This window comes from Coturnix japonica, chromosome 3 (assembly GCF_001577835.2).
Source record: "Coturnix japonica isolate 7356 chromosome 3, Coturnix japonica 2.1, whole genome shotgun sequence".
Taxonomy (NCBI): Eukaryota; Metazoa; Chordata; class Aves; order Galliformes; family Phasianidae; genus Coturnix; species Coturnix japonica.
This window is the reverse complement of record NC_029518.1, coordinates 78,115,991-78,142,593: the sequence shown is the minus strand read 5'-3', so window position 1 is coordinate 78,142,593 and position 26,603 is coordinate 78,115,991. Positions and strand designations below refer to the sequence as shown.

The window sequence follows — 26,603 nt, the reverse complement described above, 5'->3', positions numbered from 1 at the left end:
AACCAGTTTTAGAAGTTGAAAGTGGAAAACTCTTACTGCCATTAAAGCACATAGACAAGTTACAGCCAAAGATTGTGATGCCCTATTGAAATCTTCAGCATACCACACCTCGTATATGAAAGGCTTATTAATAGGTGAAGAAGTCTCTTGCAAATCCCAATAATGAATTCACAATTTATTAAATACATAAGGAAAAATAAACTAAACAGTTATGGAGTCTAGAAAGTATAAAGTCTTTCATACTTGAACATGCTAGAGCTGTGGAAATGAAGATGACAGTTTAAAACGACAAAGGAAAGAAACTGAAATTCAGAAGAATTTCATGTACACAAAGAAAAAATCATCAGCCAAAAGTATAAAGCAGCAGTTAGAGGCTAAATGTTAATTAACTTCAGAAACATTAAAAGCAGAATTTTCATGTAAGACAATATTTAAGAAATCATTTATCCCTATTGTGATATAAATATAATGAGGGGTTGGAACTAGCTAAATAAATACTAAAAAATGGTTCACTACTAAAACCCTTTTCCTATTAGACTTTCTCAAGATGTGTAAGACTCTTATTTTGTAGTTTATGACCTCCTTTGTACCTCATTCTGCAAAATTTCACCAATTATTCCTGTATGGAACTCAGTAACCTCTATTTTTTTCAGAGCATGTGAATTTGTCTGACCTCTTATCATTCATTTCACCTTTCTTTTCAAATTAAGAAACTTTCAGGAGCCTGTATTTTCTCCCTGTGAGGTGAATGTGTTTTGTTTTTGTTGTTGTTGGTGGTGGTGTGGGTTTTTTTTTGTTTTGTTTTTTTTTTTGTTTTTTGGTTTTTTTTTAGTTAAACAGGAAGAGTTCTTCATGTCTCAGTAACTTTTTCCAGTCTTCAAATATCTTCTCAACCTGCAGTCTCATCAATACATCAATGTCTCTTCTAAAACAAGTCTCTGGATCAATCACAATTCAAGCACAAGGTTTACACAAACTATTGACTTGTGCCTCATGCTGTCCTGCAGCCTCTCCTGCTCCATTGCCCTTTTCACCAGAAAGCCAGAAGATCATGGAATCTGACAGAGACCAAAGCACAGAACCTAACCTGAGGAGGGAGGAGAAAAGGGTCTAAGAAAGGGATAAGTGTAAAAGAAAGTACAAGTCATAGGGCAAGTAGCCAAACGTCATACAAAGGCTTCAGGTTTGTTGTTGTTGTTGTTGTTTGTTTTTTGTTTTTTAATTAGAAGACAAGGTAATTTGAGAAATTGAGGGCCAACTGAACTTTATACATTACTTCAATAGTCAGTTTTAGTGCTATATGAAAATATCTCTAACTCTGCTTGTAATTTCCTGTTACGTATAAACAGATCACGTAAGGATCACTTTTACTGCTACCACACCACCTGACTCATGTTGACTTACGTGTCCATTCTGAGTCCCAGACTCTCCTCAAAGTGACAGCAGCATTCTTAAAAACTCAGAAAATTTGCTTATACTCCACGTTCTTGATGTATAAGCTTGCTTGCAGCTATACGTAAACACATTTTGAGTGGACCCAGTTACTAGACAACATAATTACTTCAACATCATTTCTACTTGCTATTTATCAGTCTTTGCATCAGTCTTTTTTTATTATTATTATTTTTTTCCAGTGATAATTGACTATAGTCCTTTGATAAAATTGTTTGAAAGCATGAATATTTAGTGTTCCAGACATGCTGTTACTTTCATGCCAATCATGTAATCTTATCAAAGCATTAAGCCAGCTTTCTTTGACAATAGCTATTTTCCCTAGAACTATATTAATTTTCACTAATTATATTCTTATGCTTTAATTCTTCTTCTTTTGTTTTAATCACTTTAGTCATGGAAAAGTTCTCTGTGACAGTCTAACCAGTTCATAGTCAACCTACTCTACCTTTCTAAACATTGGCATAACATGGGCATGAACACAGCCTTCTGATATTTCACCATAAAAACCTATAGCTACACCAGCAAGTTAAACATCTAACTAGAAAACTCTTCAACGCGTACGTCAGCTCCGTACAGACAGTTCAGTATCAGGCATGGCTTTAGTATTAATATGAAATGCCCCTAATTTCATTCAAAGTTAAATAAGAGTTAGTACACTGAGAAACCAATTTCAGCAAGACTACAACAAAGCTACATGCAATTAATACTGAAACAAATTCAGATTTTGATTTTTCTTTGTAGCATATAACTTTTATATATTCCACAGAAGCAGGTACTAGGAAAACAAAACAAAAAAACCAGACCAAACCAAAAAAATATTTCATACAATCATAGGTGGGTCTCATCTGGAAGGGATCTTAAAGATCATTTAGTTTCAATCCCCTTTCTGTGGGCAGTGACAACTTCCACTAGAAAAAAGTTGCTGAAAGCCTCATCCAACCTGCCCTTGAACACTTTCAGGAACAGGGAATCCACAGCTTCTCTGGGAGACCTCTCCCAATGCCTCACCATTCTTATAGGAAAGTATTTTCTTCCAAATGCATAATTTAAATCTACCTTATTTCAGTTTAAAACTCCTTGCCTTATCAGTACACTCCCTGGTAAATAGCCCCCGCTTTCCAGTAGGCCACTCTTAGATACTTAAAGGCCACAGTGAGGTATCCCCACAGCCATCTCTTCTTCAGGCTGAAGAAACCCAGATCTCATTGCCTGTTTTCATAGGAGAGGTGCTCCAGCCCTCCAGTCATCCCCATGGTCCCACTCTGGACCTACTCCAACAGCTCCATGTCTTTCTTGTGCTGGGGACCCCAGAGCTGAATGCAGTACTGCAGGTGGGTTCCCATAAGGGTGGAGGGGCAAGTTCATCTCCCTCACTTTCCTGGCCACTCAGGTCTTTTGATGCAGCCCAAGATACGATTTGCTTTCTGTGCTGTGCAGCAGTGTGTACTGCTGTCTCATGACCAATTTTTCATCCACCAATATCCCCAAGTCCTTCTCTGCCTGGCTCCTCTCCATTCATTCATCCCCAGTGCACACTGATACAGGATTGCCCTGACCCAGTTGCAGCACCCTGTACTTGGCACTGCTGAACAACAAGAAGGTTGACCAGAGTGTTCAATTTTTTCCTATTGTAGCCTTTTAACGTAAAAGATGTATCCATTTTCATAATGATAACTGCCTCTTTTCTGAATTCTCCCACACGTTTATCGTTACAAGTATTTCTATTTAAAATCCTTCAGGAGTCTTGTCACTTTCCTTGTTACTTCTTACCTCTTCAAACCACTTCATCAGTACATTGGTTTGGATCTGTAACTATTCTTGCCCATCTCTCCAGTAAATACTCACATACGAAATACTAGGCTACTCTATTGGCTCTCTTATGATATTCCAAGTACCTCTTGTTATCTTGCATCAAAAAGCACAGGGACTGTGTCTTACAGGGTGATTAGTATGACGTACATGACCACATCTGAGGGGTCTGGATAGGGACTATTCGGAATGCAAAGTGATATATTTAAATGACACAGACACTGTTTCCAGAAATAATAATAACAAAAGGTTTTAGACCAAAAGCTTTCTGAGCTAAATCTCAGGGAATAGAATTTCAAAAACAGTGCCAGTGATCTTCAGTGACCCTTATTTCCAGTGTAAATTACTGCCATAGTGTAGCAAAAGGCTGTTGCAGCAAGAAAGAAATGTGATCCTAAAATGCGACCAGTTAATCGCGCAATGAAACAGTAAACAAAAGCTTACATTGTCGGAGGAAAAAGCAGCAGGAATTAAAGGAGGCAGAGAGCTGCTCGACCTGTCTCACAGCTCTGCCCAAAGCAGATTCCTCAAGCTTCACTGACAAGAGTCTGAGTTTCCTCTTTTTCCCCGAGGACCTTCCTAGCTCTGTATAGCCACCCACAAACAGCATCCCAAGCAGCCATTAACCTCGGGATGGTCATTTTTAGTGTTCCGAGCACATTCTCAAGTTTTATGCTGAGAAGTGTAAGCGGCTACGAGTTCACCAGACACACCTCGACTCAGTCAGTAAACGCAAAACACAAGTGCAAATAAACACAGGCTCGGAGGTATTTATAGCGCAGAAAGGCTGGTTTTATTTCCACGGCTCCCAGGCAGAAATTAGCTTTGTGTCCGTGTCGTCTCAACATGGGTGGTGCGAAAGGTAACACGGCTCTGAGTAACACCGCTCTCACATGACAGTCATCACAAAAACTGCCTCTGTTTGAAGCCCAGTATAGCTCTATGAGCCCGACTCTTAGCATTTCCCAGCCAAGCAGCCAGTACCGCCCGGCCCCTGCAGGCGAATCTCAACCTCCCCACACCACCCGCATCCGCCCCGACGCCAGCGCCGCCCGCTTCGTTTCAGCAACCGGTTCGCGCCGGCCGCCTCCGCCTCTCGGCGCCCGCCCGCCCTCGCACGGCCCCGCGGGGCCACGCCCCCAGGCGATCCAGCTCCCGCCCACCCCTCGCGGAACGCGCCTCTGATTGGCCGAGCCCGCTGCTCGTCAAGGCCCTGCGCCAGCGAGAGGCGGGTCCCGCGGCTCTAGTGCAGGAGGCGGCGCCGAGGCTCCCCCCCCTTGTGTCGCCGCGTCCGCGCCGCTCCATCCGCAGAGCTGCCCGCTGCCGCCGTCGCAGCTGTATGCTCCAGCCTCGCTCCGCCGCTGAACCCCCTCCGGCAGCTCCGCGGCCTCCAGCGCCTCCACCTCCTCCTGGTTCCGCTCCTCCTGCCCCCGGCGGTGGCGCCCGCACCCCGGCTGTATGATCAGGCTACAGTCTTCAATGAGTAACCATATTCCTGTGAGTGTCGCCGCCCGCGCCCTGGCCCCGACCCCTCGTCCCGCTGCCCTTGTGCGCCGGCCGCGCGCCTCTCCCCCGCCCGGCTCCCTCCTCCATGTTGGCTCTTTGTTCTGCTCCCCGGGCGGGCAGCAGGGAGCGGCCCAACCTTCCCTCGTTGCGCCTCGTTCTCCCTTCCGCCCCGCTGCCGTGTCTGTCCGCCGCCGAGCGGCCTGCGCCGGCCGCGAAGCCGCTTCGTGAGCGTTCCCGGCGGTTCCGCCCGCGGCCCGGCCTGCCCAGAGCTCGTGGCGAAACGCAGCGCCCGGTGGTGTCGGCCCCGCGGGACCGGGAGTTCCCCTTTCGGGGGCAGGCCGGGTCGGGCGGCGGCCGCAGGGTACAAGATGGCTCCGCGTCGGGAGCCTGGCGGGAGCGTGATTCGAACCCGTGACCAACGCGGCGGAGGCGCCGGTCGGGCTGCCCGCGGCGTGGCCAGGCGGTCCGGGAGCACCGCAGCGAACGCTGCCTGCCCGCGGCCCTCGGGGCTTGTGAGGCCGGGACAAGCCTCGGCTTGTCCGCGGGTGCCTGGCGGTCAGGTGGCGCGGCGGGACGGCCGGGAGCCAAGCTTGGGCGGGGGGAGGGAGGGAGGGAGCGGGCGGGGAGGCGGGCGGTAGCCATGACGGCTCGTCCCGTCCTGCGCTGCCCCCGGAGCGGCGGCCACGTGCTTGGCGGCCATCTGCGGGCTCTTTGTCCCATCTGCGCCCAGGTACGTGAGGCCATTCCGCTGTGAGTCCAGGCGTGGCCGAAGATGTGTGGCTGGACTCACTGCTTCCTGCCTCTTAGGAGGAGATATTTATGTGCACGTCGAAGTGGATTTTTCTGTACGGTTGCCAATTTATAGTTAAAGACTCACAGATGTAATAAAATATTCTGACGGAACCTGTTTCTGAGACCTTTCTTTCCCAGTTGTAGTAATCTGTGGTGTCTCACCTCTGACCGCAGCACACACGCAGTGTGCATTACAGAACAAGCACAGTGACGCTCACTCACAGCAGGATGCCGTCCAAAAGGCAGAACGTGATCAGACCAGAGTTTTTATCAGCTACGGACAGCATGGTCAGGGACCATTTTATGCGGGTCTGGTGGCTGTCAGCTGCAGGCACAGTGAATTCTTAGAACTGATGAACACGCAGCCCTTACAGTGTTCTGTAATTCTGGTGTTTCTTACTGTTGCTGGAAACAGCTTCCAACATGTCTACCTGTGTCTGCGGAGCTGCTGAAGCAGTGACTCAGAAGTATGAACCCCGTCTGCTTGTAACTTCATTAAACTGTCAGATCAGAAAGCCGGGAGATGACACGTAAATGTCAGCTCTTATTATTCCACTGTTGGAACAGCAAAGGGCTTTGAAAATTTCTTGCAACATCTGAACTGTTTTAGGGGAGAAATGTGGAAGAGCACAGAGATGGGAGGAAATGTGAGAATGAGGAAAAGAACCGAGTGACAGCTGCAGCAGAGGCCAAGCCATATCGCTGTCTTAGGCTGAATGTCAGGCAGTAAATAAATAGAACTTATCCGGATCCAGTAATTCTTCTGTGAAAACGTTTTTGTGGTGACTAAGATATGCTGCATAATAATGCTGAATCTGCCCTAGTGTGTAGGCAGGCTGTAAGAGAGCATTTTTCATTGAAGGTAACTGGAATTCCCAAATAAGGATAATAGTGAGTTCTTAAGTAGATCATCACAATTTTTTAGGAATAAAAGAAGTCAGTCTGTAAGATCAACGAGGAGATAAAAGTAGATCCATAACTCTACAGTTTCTCCCACAGATTAAAAACTTACTGTTTGACACTGATAGTAAACGGTGAAATACAGCAACTCTTCAAATGCATATGTTTAAAGCATAATGGAGTAGGTTTTGAGTAGAGTGACAAGAGTTTGCAGTGTAATTGATGGAATTGTTAAGTCACTTTGAGACTGTTCTTGGCTTCAGAAACTCTGGAGATGCCTCAGACAAGGGAGTGGAATGTTTTTGGAATGTCTTATTTTTCCCAATGTCTGTTGCTTTTTCATGCATTCATTCGTGGTGCAAGTTAGGACGACTATGAAAACAGTTGTGTCCTCTGCTTCATCTGTGGAAGTTGCGTTGGCTTGTTATACAGGAAGTTTTGAGACAATCTTTTCTTCCCCTTAACTGCATGCTTTAACCACAAGAAACATCCTTCTTTTGCAGAGTGTGTTATAGCACATTTGTGATAAACCTCCAGCATCTTCTGTTTGTGATGTGGGAGTATATTTTCTTAGGTTAAGTGCTTCTTTCTCTGGTCTGAAGTGGATAGTTCTGTTGGTATGGGTATCATAACAGAGGTGTTGTGTTCCCTGTAGATAGGAGGTGAACCTTACCAACCATCTCTAATGGAGGTATGCCTCTATGTTAAGGAGTGGCTTTGCTGTTTGTACCCCTCACCCTCCCACTCCTTGGTGTCTACTTTGGTTATCACCTAAGCTTTGAGTGGTACATGAGGATCAGGGTACTTGCCCTCCTGTTTTTTAAACTTAGGCATTTTCAACTTGTAACAATGTGTCTTTTAGTTCCCTTTTCTAGCTGTGATTGTGTAGGTTCAATAGCGAAGTATCTGACTTGAGGAATATGATACTACATAGTTGATTCTAGAGATAAGTGTCCAGGGAGCAGGTGGATTGAGCAACTGAACAATCTTAGACCTTTTGAAAGTGAAGTACCATGCAACTGTGTACACAAGTACTTCTGTTTTCATGCTTCTAAAGATGCTACCAGCCTGTGAACGAGAATATCAGCAGCATGGGATAGTCTTGCATCTCTTTTCTATATACGTGTTGGTACCAGTCTGATAGAGTTTTTGTAAACAGTCTTTTTGAGACACAAGCGACTGTTTCAAGTGAAGAGTGGATGTGTGAATCTATTTGTCAACAGATATGTATATTTCAGCTTCCTGTCCCAAAGAAGGGCATGAAATAAAGCTTTTTCTTTTTTCCTTCAAGATGTCGTCTTCTTGCTTGAATAAGTTATTCTCCTGATTTCTTCCAGCATACGTGATAGATAAAGCAATCATTGTTAACATGACTGTCCCTTATTGAACAGGACAACTTCTCTTAGTAGGTGTATTGACCTTTATGTTTCCAAGTTTTTGCTGTGGCTGAGAGTCTAAAGGTAGCTTGGCTTTTTGTTACTTAATAGAAACTGCCCTCATTGTAATGCCTCCTGTTTATTTCTTTGGAAACTGCAGCAGCGACAAGGAGCACAATAACACTGTTTGGTAGAACATATTCTTGGCTGCAAAACACAATTTTTTCAGCAGTCATCGCCATTAGCTGTGCATTTTCACCAGCAATGAACAAGAGCCTGCATGCAGTGCTTGTAAAAATCTGCACCAGCAGAGGTGACCCATTGTTTCACAGCTGCTAGGGTGGTGCCATTGCTAGAAGCAAGTTGCCCTCATAGTCCGGTGTTCATTAGCCCAAACATCAGGTGGTTGGAAGGCACCAAATCTGGACTGTATTGTAGGATGATCCAGCTGAGTCGTGCAATATGGAGTTTGACATTATTGGGCGCCTCCGGTGGTGCAGTGGTAGGAATGCCGCCATGTAGTTCATGGGACCTACCTGGTGTAAACTATGCACTCTTCCAATGTGTCCACCATTATTTCCAAGGCTTCGGAACCTGTATTTGGCTTGGTTCACAGTTCTCTGGTTGTAATCTACTGTTTAGTGGAAATGAGCTGATTGAGATATTCTTGATTTGATGATATGACAACAGTGCATGATCCTCTGGAATGTGGCTTGCCTTTCACATTTCTGTTCCCACTGCTGAAAAACACTATACACCACCTCAGTGTGCTCGCATCTACTGTTTGGTCTTTATCAGCATTCAACAAGTGTCAATATCAGTGAGTGCCATTTTTCCCCATTGAGTAATTCAGTTGCACGCCTTTGCTTCATACGCATTCCATGTCTGATGCCATTCTGTCAAATTGCCCCTTTACTGCCATCTGTCATACAGCAACAAAATCTGAACAGAGTATTGGTGTGAAGGTTCAACCTGTCCTCCTGTGTCACCAACATCTGCCTCTGACGTCAAGAACCAAGATAATGAAATAAGAGGTGTTACCTTTGGAGCAGCCTTCATATCTCCAGAATCTTTCAGTGTTCATTTTCCTCAAAGAATACCCACTTGGAGATGGAAAACAGCAATGGTGTACCCAGATTAATTGTATAAACTGCTGTTTAGTATTACTCCATGTTAAACTTTTGTGTGCAATAGCATGGGTTTTGTTTTCATTTGTATGACTTTATGCTTTCATACACTAACTTGATTTTTTTTATTATTTATTTATTGTAGCTTACCTACAAAGTAATTGTCTGAAAATTGTACTTCCGAGCCTTTTGCAAGTTGCTTCAGTCATTTGAATTCCACCTAAGTATGAGGTGGTCTTAATTACTACAGCAGTACTTCTTATAGCTCAATTTTTTGTCTTTGATATCTCATTGCTGATGGTGGCTTTAGCCTTGTACCTGAGCTTAATGATCTAATGCAAGAAACATGCCCATATACTTATCTTTAATTTTCGTTTGGCTAGGAGAGCAGACCTAAACTAGGCTGCAAAATCTCTTAGTGTAGTACAGCCTTTTACTACATAAAGGATTTGGTCTATGTATGGAGTTTTGTAGCTACCGATGAGGAGAGAGAGCATACTCATCAAAGGAAAATGTGAGCTTTGTCTCTTTGTAATGCAGCAGCAGCTGTTGCCAAGGTAAACAGTGAGAATGAAATGCATGCTTAGTTAGGTCCTTAGTTCTTTGAGTTGGTAAGGTGCTGGTGTGACTAATTGCTGCTTGCTAAGCCAGTATTAAAGAAATTAATTAATTTGTGGGGGTTAATTGCATGTAGAACTCTAACATTGTGTAATGTACTTCAACTTTGGATTGTGGCTGCACTTTCAGGATGTGATTAACAATCTGCTTGAAAATGTAGGTGTTACAACTTCTGCTCTACTGCCTGCCTTCGGCTTAACCCCTGTGATGTGTTTGCCTGGTGTTATATTGAGTATTCCTAATTGTATACTAAGGGCAGCCAACATACAGGATTGAGTAAAACCAATTACTTCTTAGCTACCCCAGTATAGGGTTGTGATGGCTTTTGTATTATTCAATGTTTAACTCTTCAAAATTCTTCATCTTGCATATTGCATCTTGAAAAAACCTTTTCTGTACCCTAGTGACCCAGTTCTAGTTCATCATTTCCTCAAGCTCACTTTTGTATTCTTTTTGTTTGTCAGCCTTCTGTCCCTCATCTTATGTAGGAGAAAATGGCCAGCTTGCCTTAGAAGTCTTAAAAAAAGAGATAATCGTAAGATCTGCCAGCGCATGAGAAAAGCAGCATAAGACCTTGTGCAGCTGTGTCTACTTAAAGCTGCCCTGTGCCTTTCTGCTGTTCAGCTTCTTAAACTAATTGAAAGTGATTTTAAATAAACCCTCTTCAGTTCTTTCTCTTGGTTGCTATTTTAGGTGTTGCCAGTATCTGAACCTAGGTCTCCTTTGTGCATTACTTTGCCTTCTCCTGGTATGGGATGGTTGGTATGTCAATGATGATTCCTGAAATTCTTCGCATTCTGCTGGTTACTGTTCTCTGCTGACAGATGGATCTTTCTTGCTTTTTTTTTTTTTTCCCATACTTATTTCTGTTTGAGATTTTGCTGCCTCTCAAGTTGCATCACAAATAATCCTGAAAAGTAAATGGCAGGCTTAACCCTTTAGACCTCACAAGTATGGCGGTGGTAGTACCTCTAGAGCAGCAGGGAAGTGTACAACTGCTCTATTAATTCTGTAATGGTTTGTATCTTCCCTGTTACTCTTACTAGAACTCACTCTTCTGCAAAGGAAGGAAAAGAGAAAGCTGCAACATTGTCACCATTCTTTAAAATAGAGATGACTAATAATTCTTGTACTACTGTGGTGTCCATGGGGAAAAAAACTGTGATTAGGTTATTCAATCTGCTGTGGCTTCTGCTCAATGCTAAGTGTTGTTATTAACATAGGGCCACTGTTGTCTTTGTGGCTTAGTGTGTGCAGCAGGGCCTTGATCTGTCTTCAAATCCTAGATGGCGATTAGCAGCTGTGACTTTACTGCATGTAGCTTTTCTACCTGACATTTTTGATAGCATATTAAGACATTAGGTGCTGTCAGGCTACACTGCACAACTTTCTTTAGGATTTCATATTCTGGATTAACATTTTTATGTTTGGGCAGCTCTTCAGTTCAGAGTGTTTGAACATATTGCTGCAGTATAGTTACTGTTTGATTGCTAGAAACTTGAGTTATCAAGGGGAAGAACTGATACTGCTATCTCCCAGGTTGGAAAAAAAAAAACCATAACACACTTCATCAGAAATAGTAAGTCTGACAGTAGTTTTGTAATATTGCATGCTCAGCTAACCCATTCCTAAAGTATCTTGGGTGATGTTTCAATGGGACTTAATGCAGGAATTCTTCTGATGTTTAGAGTTGACTGACCAACATAAGTCAGTTTTTCTGCTAAGAAGCTGTAGGATTAGTGATGCTTCTCTCTAGTACCTACATATATTTCCTGGTCATCTGTTCCAGCTTTTATGTATTTTCTGGGAAACAGAACTTACCTGCTGTTCTAATTCTTAGGGAGGAAGAACTTTCTGTGTGTATGAACAGCAGTACTAATACTGTTAGTTGGGCACAGATCTAGCTCCTGTGGCATAAGGTTCCAGAGTGCATAAAAAAAACCCAGTGTGTATTTTTGGGTCATATACACAAAAACATCTGCAAATGAATACATGACTCAAGGCAGTTTAACAGCTGTGATGAAGAACTTCCTGGTTTTGCATCTTTCAGTTATGTTAGATGCAAATTCAACCACAGAACAGTAGATGGGAATTACTGGGAAGGAATAATCTATTTTCGATAAACTTGCCTTTTCATTTTTTTAATTTTTTAGCTGGAGTCTAATCTTGATGTATTAATAAAGCAATGATACAGAAAGGCAGTTAAGACTAGATTAAAACTTTTGTGTCTTCAGCCTTAAGTATGTGAAATGTTCTAGAAATCTATGTGTCTTGGCACTCTCAAAACATGTTTAAAAGCTTTGGTAGGCCACAAAGACTTTTACATTTGATTTCCAGACCTCTCACACGTGAATATTTTTTCCTGGTTCCTTTATACATAAATTGATGATTTTTGCTTTCTATAGGCTGGTAGTTTTACATGAATATTTAAGTTCTCTGATGGTCAGCTTGAATAGTCAAGGAATCTCATCCTTTATGTAACCACTTAAAGTTGTGTAACTGTAGGTGTTGTAATGTGTCTTAATTTACAGTGAGGAACATACGTTGTGATTTGTAAACCTTAATACGTTGTATTTGTGCTAGCCCTTCCAAGTATTGAAGTATTTGAAAATATTTAATTCATTAGCATTAAGTCTTCCTTATCTGGCACCTTTGTGTTAAACAATGTAAATATGTTTTTCTTGGTAGAAAGGTGACAGGGTTTTCATGCAAATCTGATTCCTCAATTTAAAAAAATAAACCTTCTGAAAACACTGATCATCTCTGCTTTCGTTTTGTTCATTTTGTAATGTTGTCTACAAAATAACCTTATTTCACTTATGCTCATTGTGCTTTCTTTTCTGTCTTTTTACAGCAGTTCTGTGGTGTTCTTGGTCACACATTTATGGAGTTTCTGAAGGGCAGTGGAGACTACTGCCAGGCACAGCACGACCTGTATGCAGACAAGTGAACTGTAGAAATTCATTACTACTCCACCAAGAAGCCCCCTTAAGAGTGGTTGACCAGGATAAAGAAGTATTGAATTGAATTTGGCAGAGCATTTAACAAAAGAATTCAGACCTGGATGGGGTAAACCTCAGTGCACTGCCTTTCTTTTGCCTCAGTATTACTGGATTGAAGAATTGCTGCTTCTTGTTAGGAGGTTCATTTCATTTCCCATTGCTCCCGACTTCATACTTCCAAGCACTGAGAATTTCACGTGGAGTATAGTGAAGTAGACTTCGGTTTCTCTACATCACTTCTATATTAGATTTTTTTTTTATCCTTTCATAATCTTGTTGCATGTTTAACTAAATTAAAATGGCCCGAATGAACCGCCCAGCTCCTGTGGAAATCACCTACAAGAACATGAGATTTCTAATCACACACAATCCAACCAATGCAACCTTAAACAAATTTATAGAGGTAAGATCAGACTAGAATTCTTGGTGATGTATTCTTATACCTCAATGGTATGCTGTATTTAACTTAGTTTTTTTTAACAAATGAAAGGTATACGAAGAAATAACTGAGTGAGACAATGAACTCATTTTAGATAGTGATGCAGTGCTTCACAGATCCACTGATAAATGTACTTAGACTTTGGCCTTCACTGAGGATGTGGAGCACATAAATAATTGTGTTATCTGGTATATTGTATGTTCAGTACACTGTTTAGGTGTAAAGCAGGAAAGGTCTGGTACAACTGAGATGTGGTAGTAACAGGAGATCTTACATAGATTCATCTAAAGCTGTATAACATTTCCTTGCTCCTATTGTAGTAGTAATTGAAAATGATTCAGTGTACATTGTGCACCAAAAAGTTAAGGACAAATAATAGATTTGCAGTACGCTTTCGCTGCCTGTTTCCCTTCAATATTAGCAAATGCTGGATTTACTGTAGCTGAAGAGAATTCTATGGGAGTAGTTGTTTACTTGGATTAAATTTGTGGTGGTATACTTACAGTGCAGTGTGACTTGAGCTGCTGAAATTGTTTCCATTTCTGCTGCAACACTTGCCCAGCTAAATCCATGTGTCTTGAGTATACTGCTGTTACATATTGAAACCTTGTAACTTGAATGTTGGAAGCATAAAAGGTACAGTTGAGTGCATGCGTATGATAAAAACACCATTTTCCTGGGTTACTTCTGGGTGAGGTTTGAGCATGTAATGCAGTCCCTCCTTAGTAAGATTTGAGTTATTTCCATAGTGTCTCTATATTATATGCCCATTCAGTATGGGCTAATAATGTATGAGAAATATGGTGAATTAATCTTTGTTTGCATTTATACCTTCAAAGCTAGATAGCATGGATAAGCTACATATCGGTCACGTCCTTGGCAGTTGTAGTCTAAATGACAGGAGAATATGGGGAGAATGAAAAATTAGTATATATTTTTTCCATTTATGAGGCTTAATGGCAGAGTGGAAAGATAGCTTTTCTTTTATCTTCTAGGTATAAAAACTCATTAACTGGAATGATTTACTGTCCTATGCTCACCATTCTTATTAGTAAGACGTTTTAAAAGCTTCTAGTTTTAATAGAGTATGAGAAGAGGAAGATGTAAACTTCATTCAGGATGTTTTGAGTGAAGCATCTAGCTTTGCAACCTAGGAATCTGGCTATTATTTTTATAGGAATAATCTTTCAGAAATGGGTTATTTCATTAGTGTTTATCTGGATCTGACTTACAAAAAACCCCTGCCATCTTAACCTTCAGATACATTTGCAGAAGAGCATATAAAGGTATCTGCTATTTGCAAGGTATTTTTGTTATTTCATCTTTATGTTCTTTACAGGCTGGCAAGCATTTATGTTAATCTATTTACTGAAACTTTTGGAATAATCTAGTTTATATTAACGTATTGAGAAGGTAAACAAATGAAGCCAGTTTACCACTAAAGCAGTTCTTTTCACCCCCTAGGAACTTAAAAAATATGGCGTTACTACAGTGGTTAGAGTGTGTGAAGCTACTTATGATACTGCTCCGGTGGAAAAAGAAGGCATTCAGGTTTTGGTAAGTAATGAAGAAGCAGTGGTTTGGGGATTGTTTTTTTAGTTGTTCTTTTTTGAACACAACTTTTTATGTTATATAGTCACCACCTTGATTCAATTCTGTAAGCGTATTCCAGCAGCTCATGTAAGCAAAAGTTATACAGATCTCTTAGGGATAAAAATCTTGGGGTAAACTTTGACTGAATGAAAACTGGCTGAAAGGAATATATTTCTCGTAGTGTTATTTTTTTTAAAGAAAATTATAAATTCTAATGCACACAGTAGTAAAAGTTCTATCTCTTTATATATAAAATTTATATGTTGTCTTATAGGATTGGCCCTTTGATGACGGTGCACCACCATCCAACCAGATTGTTGATGATTGGCTAAACCTCCTCAAAGTTAAATTCCGTGAAGAACCTGGTTGTTGTATTGCTGTACACTGTGTTGCTGGTCTTGGACGGTGGGTGAAGTTTTAAAGATCTGTTGAATTGCCATTCATGGTCAGGCTTCTTAAGATTTATTACAGAAGTGTAGTTGGGGCAAATTTAAGAATAGTCACAGATCTAGAATTGGAAAGAGTTCACACTTAAAAGTAGATTAGATGACTGCAAATTGTTGCATGTAAAACATTAGATAACTGTGCTTTTTAGTCAAAAAGTTCCCACAGCTATCAGACTACTAAGTGAAGTAAACAAATACTGTACAAAGTGTATTGATAATTGTCACATCGGTGCTTTCTGTCATGCTGAAGTCTTCCTTATGGCTTTATTGACTCATCTGTAAATTTCTTGTTCTATCCTTACTTCGAACGTTTGCCAGTCACTTAATAATAAGGATTTTGTAGCCATTAATCGAACCCAAGCAATCTGTTTTAGTATGTGAAGGAACAGCTTTCACCCATCAAGCGAAACAAGTGGTAGATCTGCTTCTCTCTCCCCCAGATTTGTTGAGAAAAAGTACCTAATTTTTATCATGTAAGGCTTCTTAAATCCTTAAACATGCTTAAAAATATTCAGTGAGCTTGTTACCAGGCACACATATCTTCTGCTGCAGTGCAGCATGTTCTCCTCTGTGGTTGTTGTGGGTTTTTTTAATGAAAAAGAAAAAGCAGTGTAAATTGTTATTTGAGCTACTGTCCAGCCTTCATAACTAAAAATAGTGTTCTGTCAGATGAGAGGTGCTGTGGCAAGTAAGGAGGTCTCCCCCTCACAGTGGGATGGCCTGAAGATTGCATTTGTGATTTTCATTGGATCTAATAGTAATAGTAATAGTCTCGTGCGAGTTGGAAGGGACCTTAGAGATCATCGAGTCCAACTCCCGGGATTTGAGCCTCTGTGTAGCAGAGCGGCACTTCTACCACTTGCACCACAGGGGGGATTCAAATCCCGGGCCCTGGTGTTGCAAGGCGGCATTCCTACCACTTGTGCCACCGGGGCACAAGAAGAAACATCTGGTTTGACTTCTTTTGTTTTGGGTTTCCCATTGCTTTTAAGGAGGAATTGTTTGTGGGAGTAGAAACCCATGTTCAACTCTTGCCCAGAATTAATTGCCTTTGAAAGTACTTGCGGATTGTTCCTGCTGTTTTTCCATATACTTAAAGTCAGGTGAACAAAACGATGGTTGACTAGAGCTGATTCCTCCCTGTTCTTTAACAGTGGCAAATGGCTTGTAAGCATCTGATATGTTTATCCAGATAATTTAGGAAAGCCTTCTGTTCTTATTTGATATTTCATCCCTGGGGAAGCAAAAAGCAGAAGGATAAAGAAGTAGGGGAATTACACATTTGTTTTTTATTTTTTTCATTGTGTGTGTACTGACAAATCCTAAACTGAATACATTATTATTACTATTTTTCACTAGAGCTCCAGTCTTAGTTGCTCTTGCACTGATAGAATGTGGAATGAAGTATGAAGATGCAGTGCAGTTCATAAGACAGTAAGTATGAAGCTACTATCTGTTTCCGGGATTTAACTTGTCAGTGTATCTTTGGTCTCTACAAGGAATTCTGAATGCTGTTCTTGTTTATTACTCTTAATAAGACAAAATCTGAACGTCCTAACAAACTTTCTGAACACAGTCAGTGCTGTGAGATTTGTCCTGTGAAATGGGTATTTCTTCATGAGACAAATCACCTTAGCAACTAGGTTCTGTCTAGTAGCTAGCACTCATTTACATTTATGAATCATCTCTTCTTTTAGTAGATTGAAGTGTCCTAAACAATTCCCCTGCTTGTCTTTTCTGGTAGTCTACCAAAGAAAAATATTTTCTTTTATTTTTTGTAAATCTGTGCAAGTTAGATGAGAAGACAAGTAGTGCCAATGCCCTAACTTTGTAGGTATCAGCTATATCTTAAGAACACTACATTGCAAACAAAAAATAGTAAAACACTGTTTGTGTAATTGCCAGGCCTGTAAGGCTTCAGTTTGAGTTCAGCTTGTGGACCTTAACAGGATGGCATTTACAGAAGGAGAAATAAGAGACCTCATATAAGATATAGCTCTTTCATAGACTCTTGGTTTGAACAGATCCAAGAAAGCTCTACTTCTGTATAAATGTTTTATAAATATAATTTATTCTCTGTATTGTAGTATTAATTATTTTAAAAGATTAGACAGCTTTAACTTGTATAAGGAGGAGGCTGTCTGAAATCTCTCTGAAGCTTCCTTTTGAAGTTTTTGCTAAAGATCTTATGCAAGATCTGTATTTGTGTATATTAGGAACTAAAACGCCATCTAAAATACTATGTACTCCTTTGATCATGTGGTCCAAAGAGGTGTTTTTGAAAGGAAGCTACCACCCTCTTTCCTGGCACTTAGCTTTAAATTAGCCTTATTTTGGTTACAGTCCTGGTTTAATCTTGTGGGGTTTTTTTTGTTTTTTTTTTTTCAAGTGACCTAAAAATATTTTTCTCGAATGGATGATGTTATTTCACTGGGCAGAAGATTAATATTTTAAGATATTTCTTCTTCCATTTAGGAAACGTCGTGGAGCTTTTAATAGCAAACAACTTCTGTACTTGGAGAAATACCGCCCCAAGATGCGCCTCCGTTTTAAAGACTCGAATGGTCACCGAAATAACTGTTGCATTCAGTAAAACCCAGCAGCCTATGTTACTACTTTGGGATTAAAGGATGGAAACTAGAATTAAGCAGACTGCATGCCAAAGGCATGGATCTGATATTTTTAAGTAGTAAAGGAAGCTTCCATAGGAGTATTTAATAGGCTAAAAAGTTAGTAGTAATGCAACTGTGTGTTTAGATAAATGTCCATCTGTTTGGAGACCCGATAAATGTTTTTGCTGTACCCTATTTCTGAGCTGTCTCCTTGTTTATTGATTACCAGTTGAAATATCCTTTAATCATGCCATTGAGTCTTACCCACCTAGTTTCAACTACTAAAAATTGGGATACTAAAGTAAATCAGTCTGTAGAGAAATTAGGTGCCAAAATACTTAGCATATCAGCTATGTGTTTTTCCTTACAGATGGGTGTAGTTTTGATGACATAAGAACTGTCAGCTTATCTGGACCTTACTATTTTTTTCTAGTCATTTCAATATTGAAGAATATGGCCTCTAAGATAGTCTTGCCTGCTCACTGTATGTTTTGTCTCCCACAATCGCACTAGAATTATCAGGATTTGCACAGTGTTTTCTTTTTTTTTTTCTTCTTTTTTTTAACAATGACTTACAGCAACTTCTTCTTCCAGTGTCTGTACTTTTCTGTTATCTGACCTCTCCATTTTACAACTCATTACTCTCTGGTTACTCATGTAGAAAATCTTTTAAATTGTACAGAAGCACACAAGTCTTTAATGTCTCCAGACAAAAAGCCTTACAGTAAAATTAATGTTGGCACTTGATGTGCAACTTAACAGAGGGCCTAAAATGGTTGGGAGGGGCTATTTAATATTTCTAGTAAAATGTTGCCTTTGTCTTGTGCAGGAAGTATAGAATATGCCCTTTACTTTAGTAAATATTTTTTTAAAACTTAGAAATGCTTTGTTATCGTAGCTAAAAATTCTTAATCAGAAAATTTCTGAAAAATCTTGTAGTTTCTTTTACTGTACCTATTGAAAGTTGTTTACCAACTATTGCTTTGTTGAAAGTGTGATTTTTTTTCTTTTTTCTTTTGTTTGTTTTGTTTTTCCTCCTTGAGTTTCTGCTATGACTTGGGCAGACTTCTGTAATATTTTGTATGCCTTTCAAGCTGCGTAACTTAATATTTGGATACTTGATAATTTGTTTTATTATGTAATTGATAAAATGGTGATGTGTATTAATGTTAGTTCAACCATATATTTATACTGTCTTGGGAATGTGTGGTTATAGTTCTGTGGGAGAAATAATTTTGCCAGTGTTCACCAGCTTGTAAAATCTAGTGCGAGAGCTTAAACATCTAAATAAATACTGAAAAGCACTTACAAAATTTGCTGAAACACTCTTGATTTTCACTTCTTGTGTACTTTATCAGCAGTCTTATGATGCCTAAATTCTAAATCCAGGCTTTTTTTTTTTTTTTTTTTTCTTCAAATCTGGGCCGGAGTGTCCCCTTTGCTGTAATGTTTGCTGTTTGTTTTACTCATAAATAAATGTGGACAAAAATTAATAGAAGAAGGTACGGTATTTCTTAATGGAGCTTACTTTTGATTTGATAATTTTCGAAATTCCTTGTAATGAATCATAGAATCTCAAGGTTGGAGAGGACCTACAAAGATATCTAGTCCAACCGTCCTCCCATTACCATTGTTACCACAAGCTACTAAACCATATCTTGTAGCTCCTCATCCAGACACCTCTTGAACACTGCCAGGGATGGCGACTCCATCACCTCCCTGTGTAGCCATTCCAGTGCCTGACCACTCTGAGAGAAAATCTTTATGTTTTGTCTAATCTAAACCTCCTCTGGTACAACTTGTAGCCATTTCCTTGGGTCCTGTTTGTTGCCTGGGAAAAGAGGCCAAGCCCCTCATCATAACCTTCTTTCAGGAAGCTCTAGAGTAGTAATAAAGAGGAGTATAATGCTGCTGATATATTTGTTCTTCTGGCTTTATCGATTTATTTATATATTATCATACAATTATAGGATGGTTTGTGTTGGAAGAGAACCCAAGGGTCGTCAAGTTTCAACCTCCCTGGCATGGGTTGGAGGGTTGGGGGCCAGGTCCATTGTGCTTCATTATTTAGGTAGAAGCTTTAATGAGGCTTCTGAAAAATCATTTCTGGAAAGGTATGGTCTCATTATAAAGGGCACTTTAAAATGTCAGTGTGTCTTGAAAGGGCCTGAAACTCAAAATATTTTACCTTAGTTGTGATTCAGTGCAGTAATAAAACAACTTGTAAGAGGAAATCAAACTGTTTAAAGACTAGTTTGTGTTTTGAATATACTGCTTAAAAATTAGCAGTCTTGAAATGTCATATCTGCAATCTTCCGGCTTCCACTTACCTACTTCCCTTCATCTGTTCAATTGCTGTAATCAAGCCTTATAATTTAAGGGCACTTTTATACTGCCATCATAATTCAGACTTTAATGACATCAAATCTGAAGTGTTCAGGTAATTTAATTTAAAGCTGGGGGAAGTGAGGAAGAATGGAGAAGAGTGGGTACTCTGAAATGGGGTCAGAATCTTGAAGGGGATCAAAGTCTTTAGGGTGACAGGGCACCAGAGCACATCTTTTGATTCTATAGCAATGCTCGTTCTGTTCTTTGTTATTGTGACTTGTCGACTCCTGGCAAACAAACCAACCAACCAACAAAAAAATAAATAAAAACAGAACTGGGAAAAAAAGTAGCATCGAACTCATTGAATGAGTGAAAGAATGATTTAGTATTTTAGCATCATGGTAGCATCCACCACCTGAAGTGATTTCCCTAATTTATTGGGGAAATAATTAATTGGGGTAAATATAAATCTTCTGCATGCAATGCCATACTTCTGTTAAATAACTGGTCCTTAAATTGTTTTAGTATGATTAGTTGCACACAGGCTAGCTTGCACCTTGTGGAATTGAAAACTGGTAGAGTTCAGTTCTCTGTCTGGGTCAGTTGGCTCATTACTCCTATACATGAGAGTATATATATGGTCATTGAGAGGATTAAGGCCTTCTTGGAAGAGCAGTCTTTGATGTCTCAGTTGTCAGATGTCAATTGCAAACATCCTTCAAAATTTCTGAAACTCAGCAGTTAGCAGGCTGATATAAATGTGTTTGTTCAGTGTAGATTAATATCCAAACCAAGGTAAAAACGGTCTGTTCATATATTTCAGATTCTGAACATTTCCCTAAATCCCAGTAAAACATTTGATATTTTTTTGTCTGTAGTTCCTGTTTCTTATGTGTAGGAGGGCTGAATTTTGGTTTAGAGCTGTAACGTATTTGCAATAGTACTTTGGTCCTATGAACTTCTTAACAGTGTACTTGACCTCATGCACTTGCATGAACAGACGCTGATAAAGAGGAAAAGCTTTGCATAATATTTTTATCAGTTTAAAGCAAAATTAGATCAACATCTGAACTGTGTATTTAAATATGAATCTGTAGGGAATGAAAAAGAAAAATTTCTTTTGTCTAACAAGACCTTATAATGAAAAAAAATGATGGCTTTTATCTGAACTGTGAGTATAAGAGATGAAAATAAAGCGAGTTAAGGTTCTGTATAATTTATGAGTCTATAAATAAAAGGGAAGAAACTCAAATGGAATTACTATATCTCCTCTTAATGCTAAAGCCTCACATTAAAGAGGCTCTGCTGATGCATCTAATTTTAGATAATTTAGAATTACTCAGCTATTGTTCTTTCAAGTGCCTGTACGTTGTTGGCAGTTCTTACAGCACATTACTCTTCTTTTACTAGGCTTTCATCTTGTGGAGTGAATGGGTTGGGTAAGCATGGTTTGTAAATGGAAATATTCCTTAGCATGTTATGACAGAAGTTAAAAATCTCTGGTGTTTGGAGTTGATGAGTAGGGTCTTGCAGTTGTTGCAGCAAAAGAAAAGGAGGGATAGATTGTAATGTTTTGCCAGTACTTGAGAAAGGCAGTTAAACAAGATACTCTGTAACCAGGCATCAAAATTGAATATAAAGTAAGAAAGCTTTTCTCTGGAATCTGACTACCTGAAGTCTTAGAGTATTCAATTTCAAATGAAGTCTAGAAATAATTTGATACTATGTAATGTTACGTATTTCTGATGGGTCCTAAACCATTTCTGATGTAGCACCACTCAAAACCAGGTAATGCTTCTTAACCAACCAGGCCCTCAGTTCTCCATTAATTCCAGTCTTAGCATTAGGAGTGCAGTTATCAGACCCATCCAGAATGTTGTAGAAGAACCACACAGGAAAATGTGTAATGCACAGATTTTAAGTTAAAGCTGAGATCTTAGAAACATAAGAAAAACAGCAAACCATTGCCAATTCGTATGAACAATGCTCATTCTTGTAAATGCAGTGGTGGAGAGAAAAAAGATGCAGAATTAGGTGTTTGTATTTGAAAGGCAAAATAAGGTTTCATAGATGCCCATACCTGCACCATATTTAGGCTTTTGCATGTTTGACTGCAGCATAAATAAGACTTAAAATGCAGCTTAAATCAGGCTGCATTACATAAAGGTGAGAGCACATTCTGTGAAGGGAGCATGAGACAGCAAATTCAGTTTGTAGCATTGATATCTACAGGTAGATAACAAAAAGTCTCACCCAACTTGTCTATGTGTAATATACATTTAAAAATAATGTTAAAAGTCATTTCAATTTGTAATAAACACCAATGATTACAACCTAATTTCATTTTTTCCTGATATGAATTTATGCTGTGGCACAAAGAAAGCCCAGCATTATTTTCCTTTTGGTGATTGCTTTGTATGAATTCTGTTAATTCTGATCTTATTAAAATGAGTTCTGTTCTAGGTGCATTGATAATTAATTATCCCAATAACAACACAGGTTGTTTATCATGGGAAAACCTCTCTGTGAAGGAATAGTGGTTAAATGATGGTCTGACAAGGAGAGATAGGGATGGTGCCAGAAGATCAAGTTGTCTGCTTCCATTTCTCATTCAAATGAGAACTCTTTCAAAGTGCAGCTGAAGAAAACTAAGATACCGCAGTGTTCAGAAATGTGGGAATGCCAAACATAGAAACGTTTATACAGTAAAGTACTTCAGTGGTCAGCACTGCATGTAGCCTGCATCAATGTAACAAAATCTGAGTATGGGGAAAGTTACTTTGTGGTGGGTTGGAATCTTAGTCTCACCTTAAGAGTAATAGCTGTAGCTGGAGTACATTCTTATCCCTCGTAAACTTGCACATGAATATACTTAGCAAGTTTCACAGATACCTTTTTCTGAAGTTGAATTGCATTCAGGCTTTGTGAGATAAACAGCTGAAGATGATATAATCTTCCCAATACACAGGACCACAGTTACGATACTGATCTGAATGCAACCGTATCTCCTCAGCATTGTCACATAATGAATTTTTCATTGGCTGGTACTAATGGAGGCTGTTTGTTGCTTAGTCTCCCTTCTTCAATTTCTGAGTAAATCTGTATTCCAAGGTAGGAAATAGAAACCCTGAGCTTACCTTTAATGTCTCAGTTCAACTCTGCAACTCAGTTCACTCCAATAGAAACAGGTAATGGCACAGAAGCACAGCAGAAATGCAAACTGTGAAATTATTCCCTTATATTGTGAGTGTAACCATCCCTTTGAGCTTGACGTGCATGATGTTTTATATTAACTCCCAGGGATGGGCTGCCTTACTCTCCCATCTGCTCTTTAGGATGTAATGTCAGGCTTTTCACCACTCTCTTGATCCTAGTAGAGAGTTCCTTAAAAAGGACAAAACTTCGTGGGCTCTAGTTTGGGAGGTTGGAGAATATCAACCCATAAATTCTGAAAGAGCTGACTCATCGCATTTCAAGTTCAGTGGCAAGATATAGAATCATAGAATCATAGAATTAGCCAGGTTGGAAAAGTCCTTGAAGATCATCAAGTCCAACCGCAGCCTAACTCTAACATATAACTCATATATATCATAACTCATAGTATCCTAACTCTAACAACCCTCTGCTAAATCATATCCCTGAGCACCAAATCCAAATGGCTCATAAACACATCCAGGGACGGCGATTCAACCACCTCCCTTGGAAGCCTATTCCAGTACCTAACTACCCTTTCTGTAAAGAAGTGTTTCCTAATATCTACTTGCCTACCACAGGAAATTCAGAGGCAACCACCCAGGAGAACATCTTTCTGCTTCTGTAAGAGCAAGGGTTGGGGCTGAACCATGCAGTTGTACCTGTCTCCCTACACAGCTAATGTCTCCCAGAGGAGCATGAGGAGGAGAGGCCCCATCTCAGCAGGAAACCAGAGTTAGGAGTAGACTTATTGCAAAGCTGAATGTTGCACAGCCAGTATTCCCAGGAGCATCATAAAATGTTCATGGTAATGTTGCTGTATAGATTCCCACTCACTCAGACAGACGATACACTATTAACTAATTACATTTGGATAAAACCTAGAATATGAGCAAGAATTCTATTGATGGAAAAAGGCCTGGATCCTGTGCACAGTCATTGTCAAATTTGTCCAAGAAATATTAATTCAGACTAAATCACGTGTTCAATAAGATTTCTTCTACAGCACATGAGAGAACATCTAGCAATATCAAACTACAGTTTTGAATCTTTGAAGTTTTTTCATTTGATTTTTACTTTCAGAGTGATAAATTATATGTTCTTCATTCCTAAACTAGTTTATTTATACTGTATTTTTATTTAATCTCTCTTTTTTTAAATTAAGAATCATGTACTTAAGAAACAATTGGCTTTTTTTGTTTTTGTTTGTTTCCCAGCAAGTTATTTACTTTGCAGTCTCTTGGTTCCATGCTTTAGCACTCAGCAGAACAACCCTACAGCCCAACAACCCTAGCAAAAAGGCGTGCTGACAACCTCTATTTCTAGCACCATGCTCATGCTCCAACTACTTGATGTGGTATCATGTTTGCTGGCAGGAAACACTTAGATCAGCCCTGCTATAGAAAAAGGATAGAGTGTAGAGATGACTGCTGAACATTCATGTGAAGGAAATACAATGCCAAGTCTTAGTGGAAAAGTAGAGAGGAAATACCACACATCAGAAAACAGCCTCAAAGAAAACTTGTATGAATTTCTAATGAAGATATATCATGTAAACAGTACAACTTACCTGAATAAAGTACAGTAGGTATATATGTTTATATATATGTATATGAAGTTACTTACTGGAATAAAGATTTATGCTCTTTCTAATACTTCCTTATGAATAACTGTGGGATAAATCATAAAATGAATACTTATTGCTTTTTACCATTATTTAGTACAAAATGATTGTCTCCAAAGTACATAAACATAACGTTCAACAGGCACTGGAGTGAAATATTAGGTATTTAGAATATTAGTAGCTCTAGCAGCAGGTTCATAGGCAACTGCCCAAGCTAGTGTACAAAGTATGTCAGAAAAGCCAGTTTTATGTGAGCTATTGTAATTTGTTTTCCTCCAGCAATCTAAAACTTCATTCAAGGATGGTTTTTTTTTGTTTTTTTTTTTCCTGTTTTACACAAATCTCTGCATGTAATCATAACTCTATCTTGTCTTCCAGTATAAAATATCTTAGTCTTTATTGTGTGTATTTCATTTGATAAGTAGCTTGTATTATCTGTGTGTTTCGTACCTCTAATAAAAAATATCTTGTCATATAATCAATGGCTTGTCTTCAGAACCACACCTCTGTTCACTAAGTTGTTCTATTTTTTAAACCAGCAGCTTATTTTACTTCTATTTCCACAGAACCACGATTTCCTGTTGCTGACATGAAACTGCTGCTTTTTCTAATGATCAGCACCTGTTGATGAGTCTTAAAGTGGGGAAAGAGAATGATGTTGTATTAAACATGGAAAGATGTTGTCTTAAAAATGGAAAGAAGTGGGTGTAGTGCAACATTTGGGTTATGGTATATACTTTGGTATTTGCTCTCCACATCTACATGAAAGGAGGTTATGGCATAGTGGGGGCTGGCCTCTTCTCCTGTGTATTAGCAGGAAGAGGGTTACATAGTTTACAGAATTATTGCAGCACTTGGGTTTTAATATCACTTAAATTGAATTTAGAAAATTCAATAAACCTACTCAACCAAAAAAGAGATGTTTTTGTGAGAGTTTCCCTGAATAGTTATTGGATTACTGCTATAGCATATGACAGTGAAAAATACTATCCTGGGGCATGGGAGAAACTTGATAGTTTGCAACATATCCCGTAGCTTCATCCTTGCTATAATTTGGGTGTGCAGCAATCCAACTTCTTTCTATATTTTGACAACTGAAGAAACAGTATTTAATACTCAAAAGCAAACCATGTTCAGTAAGAAATTTGACTGTGTAACATATTTTCAAAAGTAGTATTTGGAGTTAAAACAACATGGAAAGCAGAAGAAGGGTATAAAGAAAACAATTCAGTAACCTTTTGGAATGAACTGTGAAGAGAATTGGAACTACTGGCAAAAAGACTGCCTTCTGCTGCTGATTTATCTTGTATTTTAGGGCAGTAGCGCAGTCTTTTCAGAAAATAAATAGGTTGCTTTCCAATGGAAACAACTTGCAAGATCTGGAATATTACCAAGTATCTAATGTAATGGGATGACATTATAAAAGCATTGCTGGGAAAGATAGCAGATGGTGTAGTTGTAGTTGTGTGTAGCTGATATGCCATTGTATACAAAGTTGTCTGTAATGCCTATTCAATTGTCCTTTGTGGTAGTGTTTGTTTGTTTGTTTATTTGTTTAATTAATGTATTTATGTTACATAAAACCACAAAGTAAGTACTGCAGATGGAAAGTTCACTATACTCGACAGGCAGTCATAGCTAAAGGAGCATATGAGCTCTATTACAGTGACAGGAGTCACGGGAGTTGGGCAAGTTTGCAAAGTGTAAGAAAAGAACGGAGTATAGCAATGAACAGTGGTCAGATTGCTAGTAATGTTTTGAAGGTGTTTGCATCTAAAGTAATA

The 26,603-nt window shown here is 39.4% G+C and overlaps 1 protein-coding gene across 2 annotated transcripts; it reads left to right on the top strand.

Annotated features, from left to right (window-relative positions):
- The first annotated feature begins 4,496 nt into the window (after positions 1–4,496).
- Positions 4,497–19,168, top strand: PTP4A1 (protein tyrosine phosphatase 4A1). 2 transcript variants are annotated; one of them, XM_015859161.1, is made up of 6 exons: positions 4,497–4,761; positions 12,438–12,988; positions 14,489–14,581; positions 14,892–15,022; positions 16,423–16,497; positions 17,539–19,168. In XM_015859161.1, the coding sequence occupies exons 2-6, from the start codon at positions 12,884–12,886 to the stop codon at positions 17,654–17,656; spliced, it is 522 nt and encodes a 173-aa protein (XP_015714647.1). In that variant the 5' UTR covers positions 4,497–4,761; positions 12,438–12,883; the 3' UTR covers positions 17,657–19,168. The 2 variants fall into 2 exon arrangements, with proteins under 2 accessions (XP_015714647.1, XP_015714648.1); XM_015859162.1 differs by having other exon boundaries at positions 4,530–4,761; positions 12,441–12,988.
- The last annotated feature ends 7,435 nt before the right edge of the window (positions 19,169–26,603 follow it).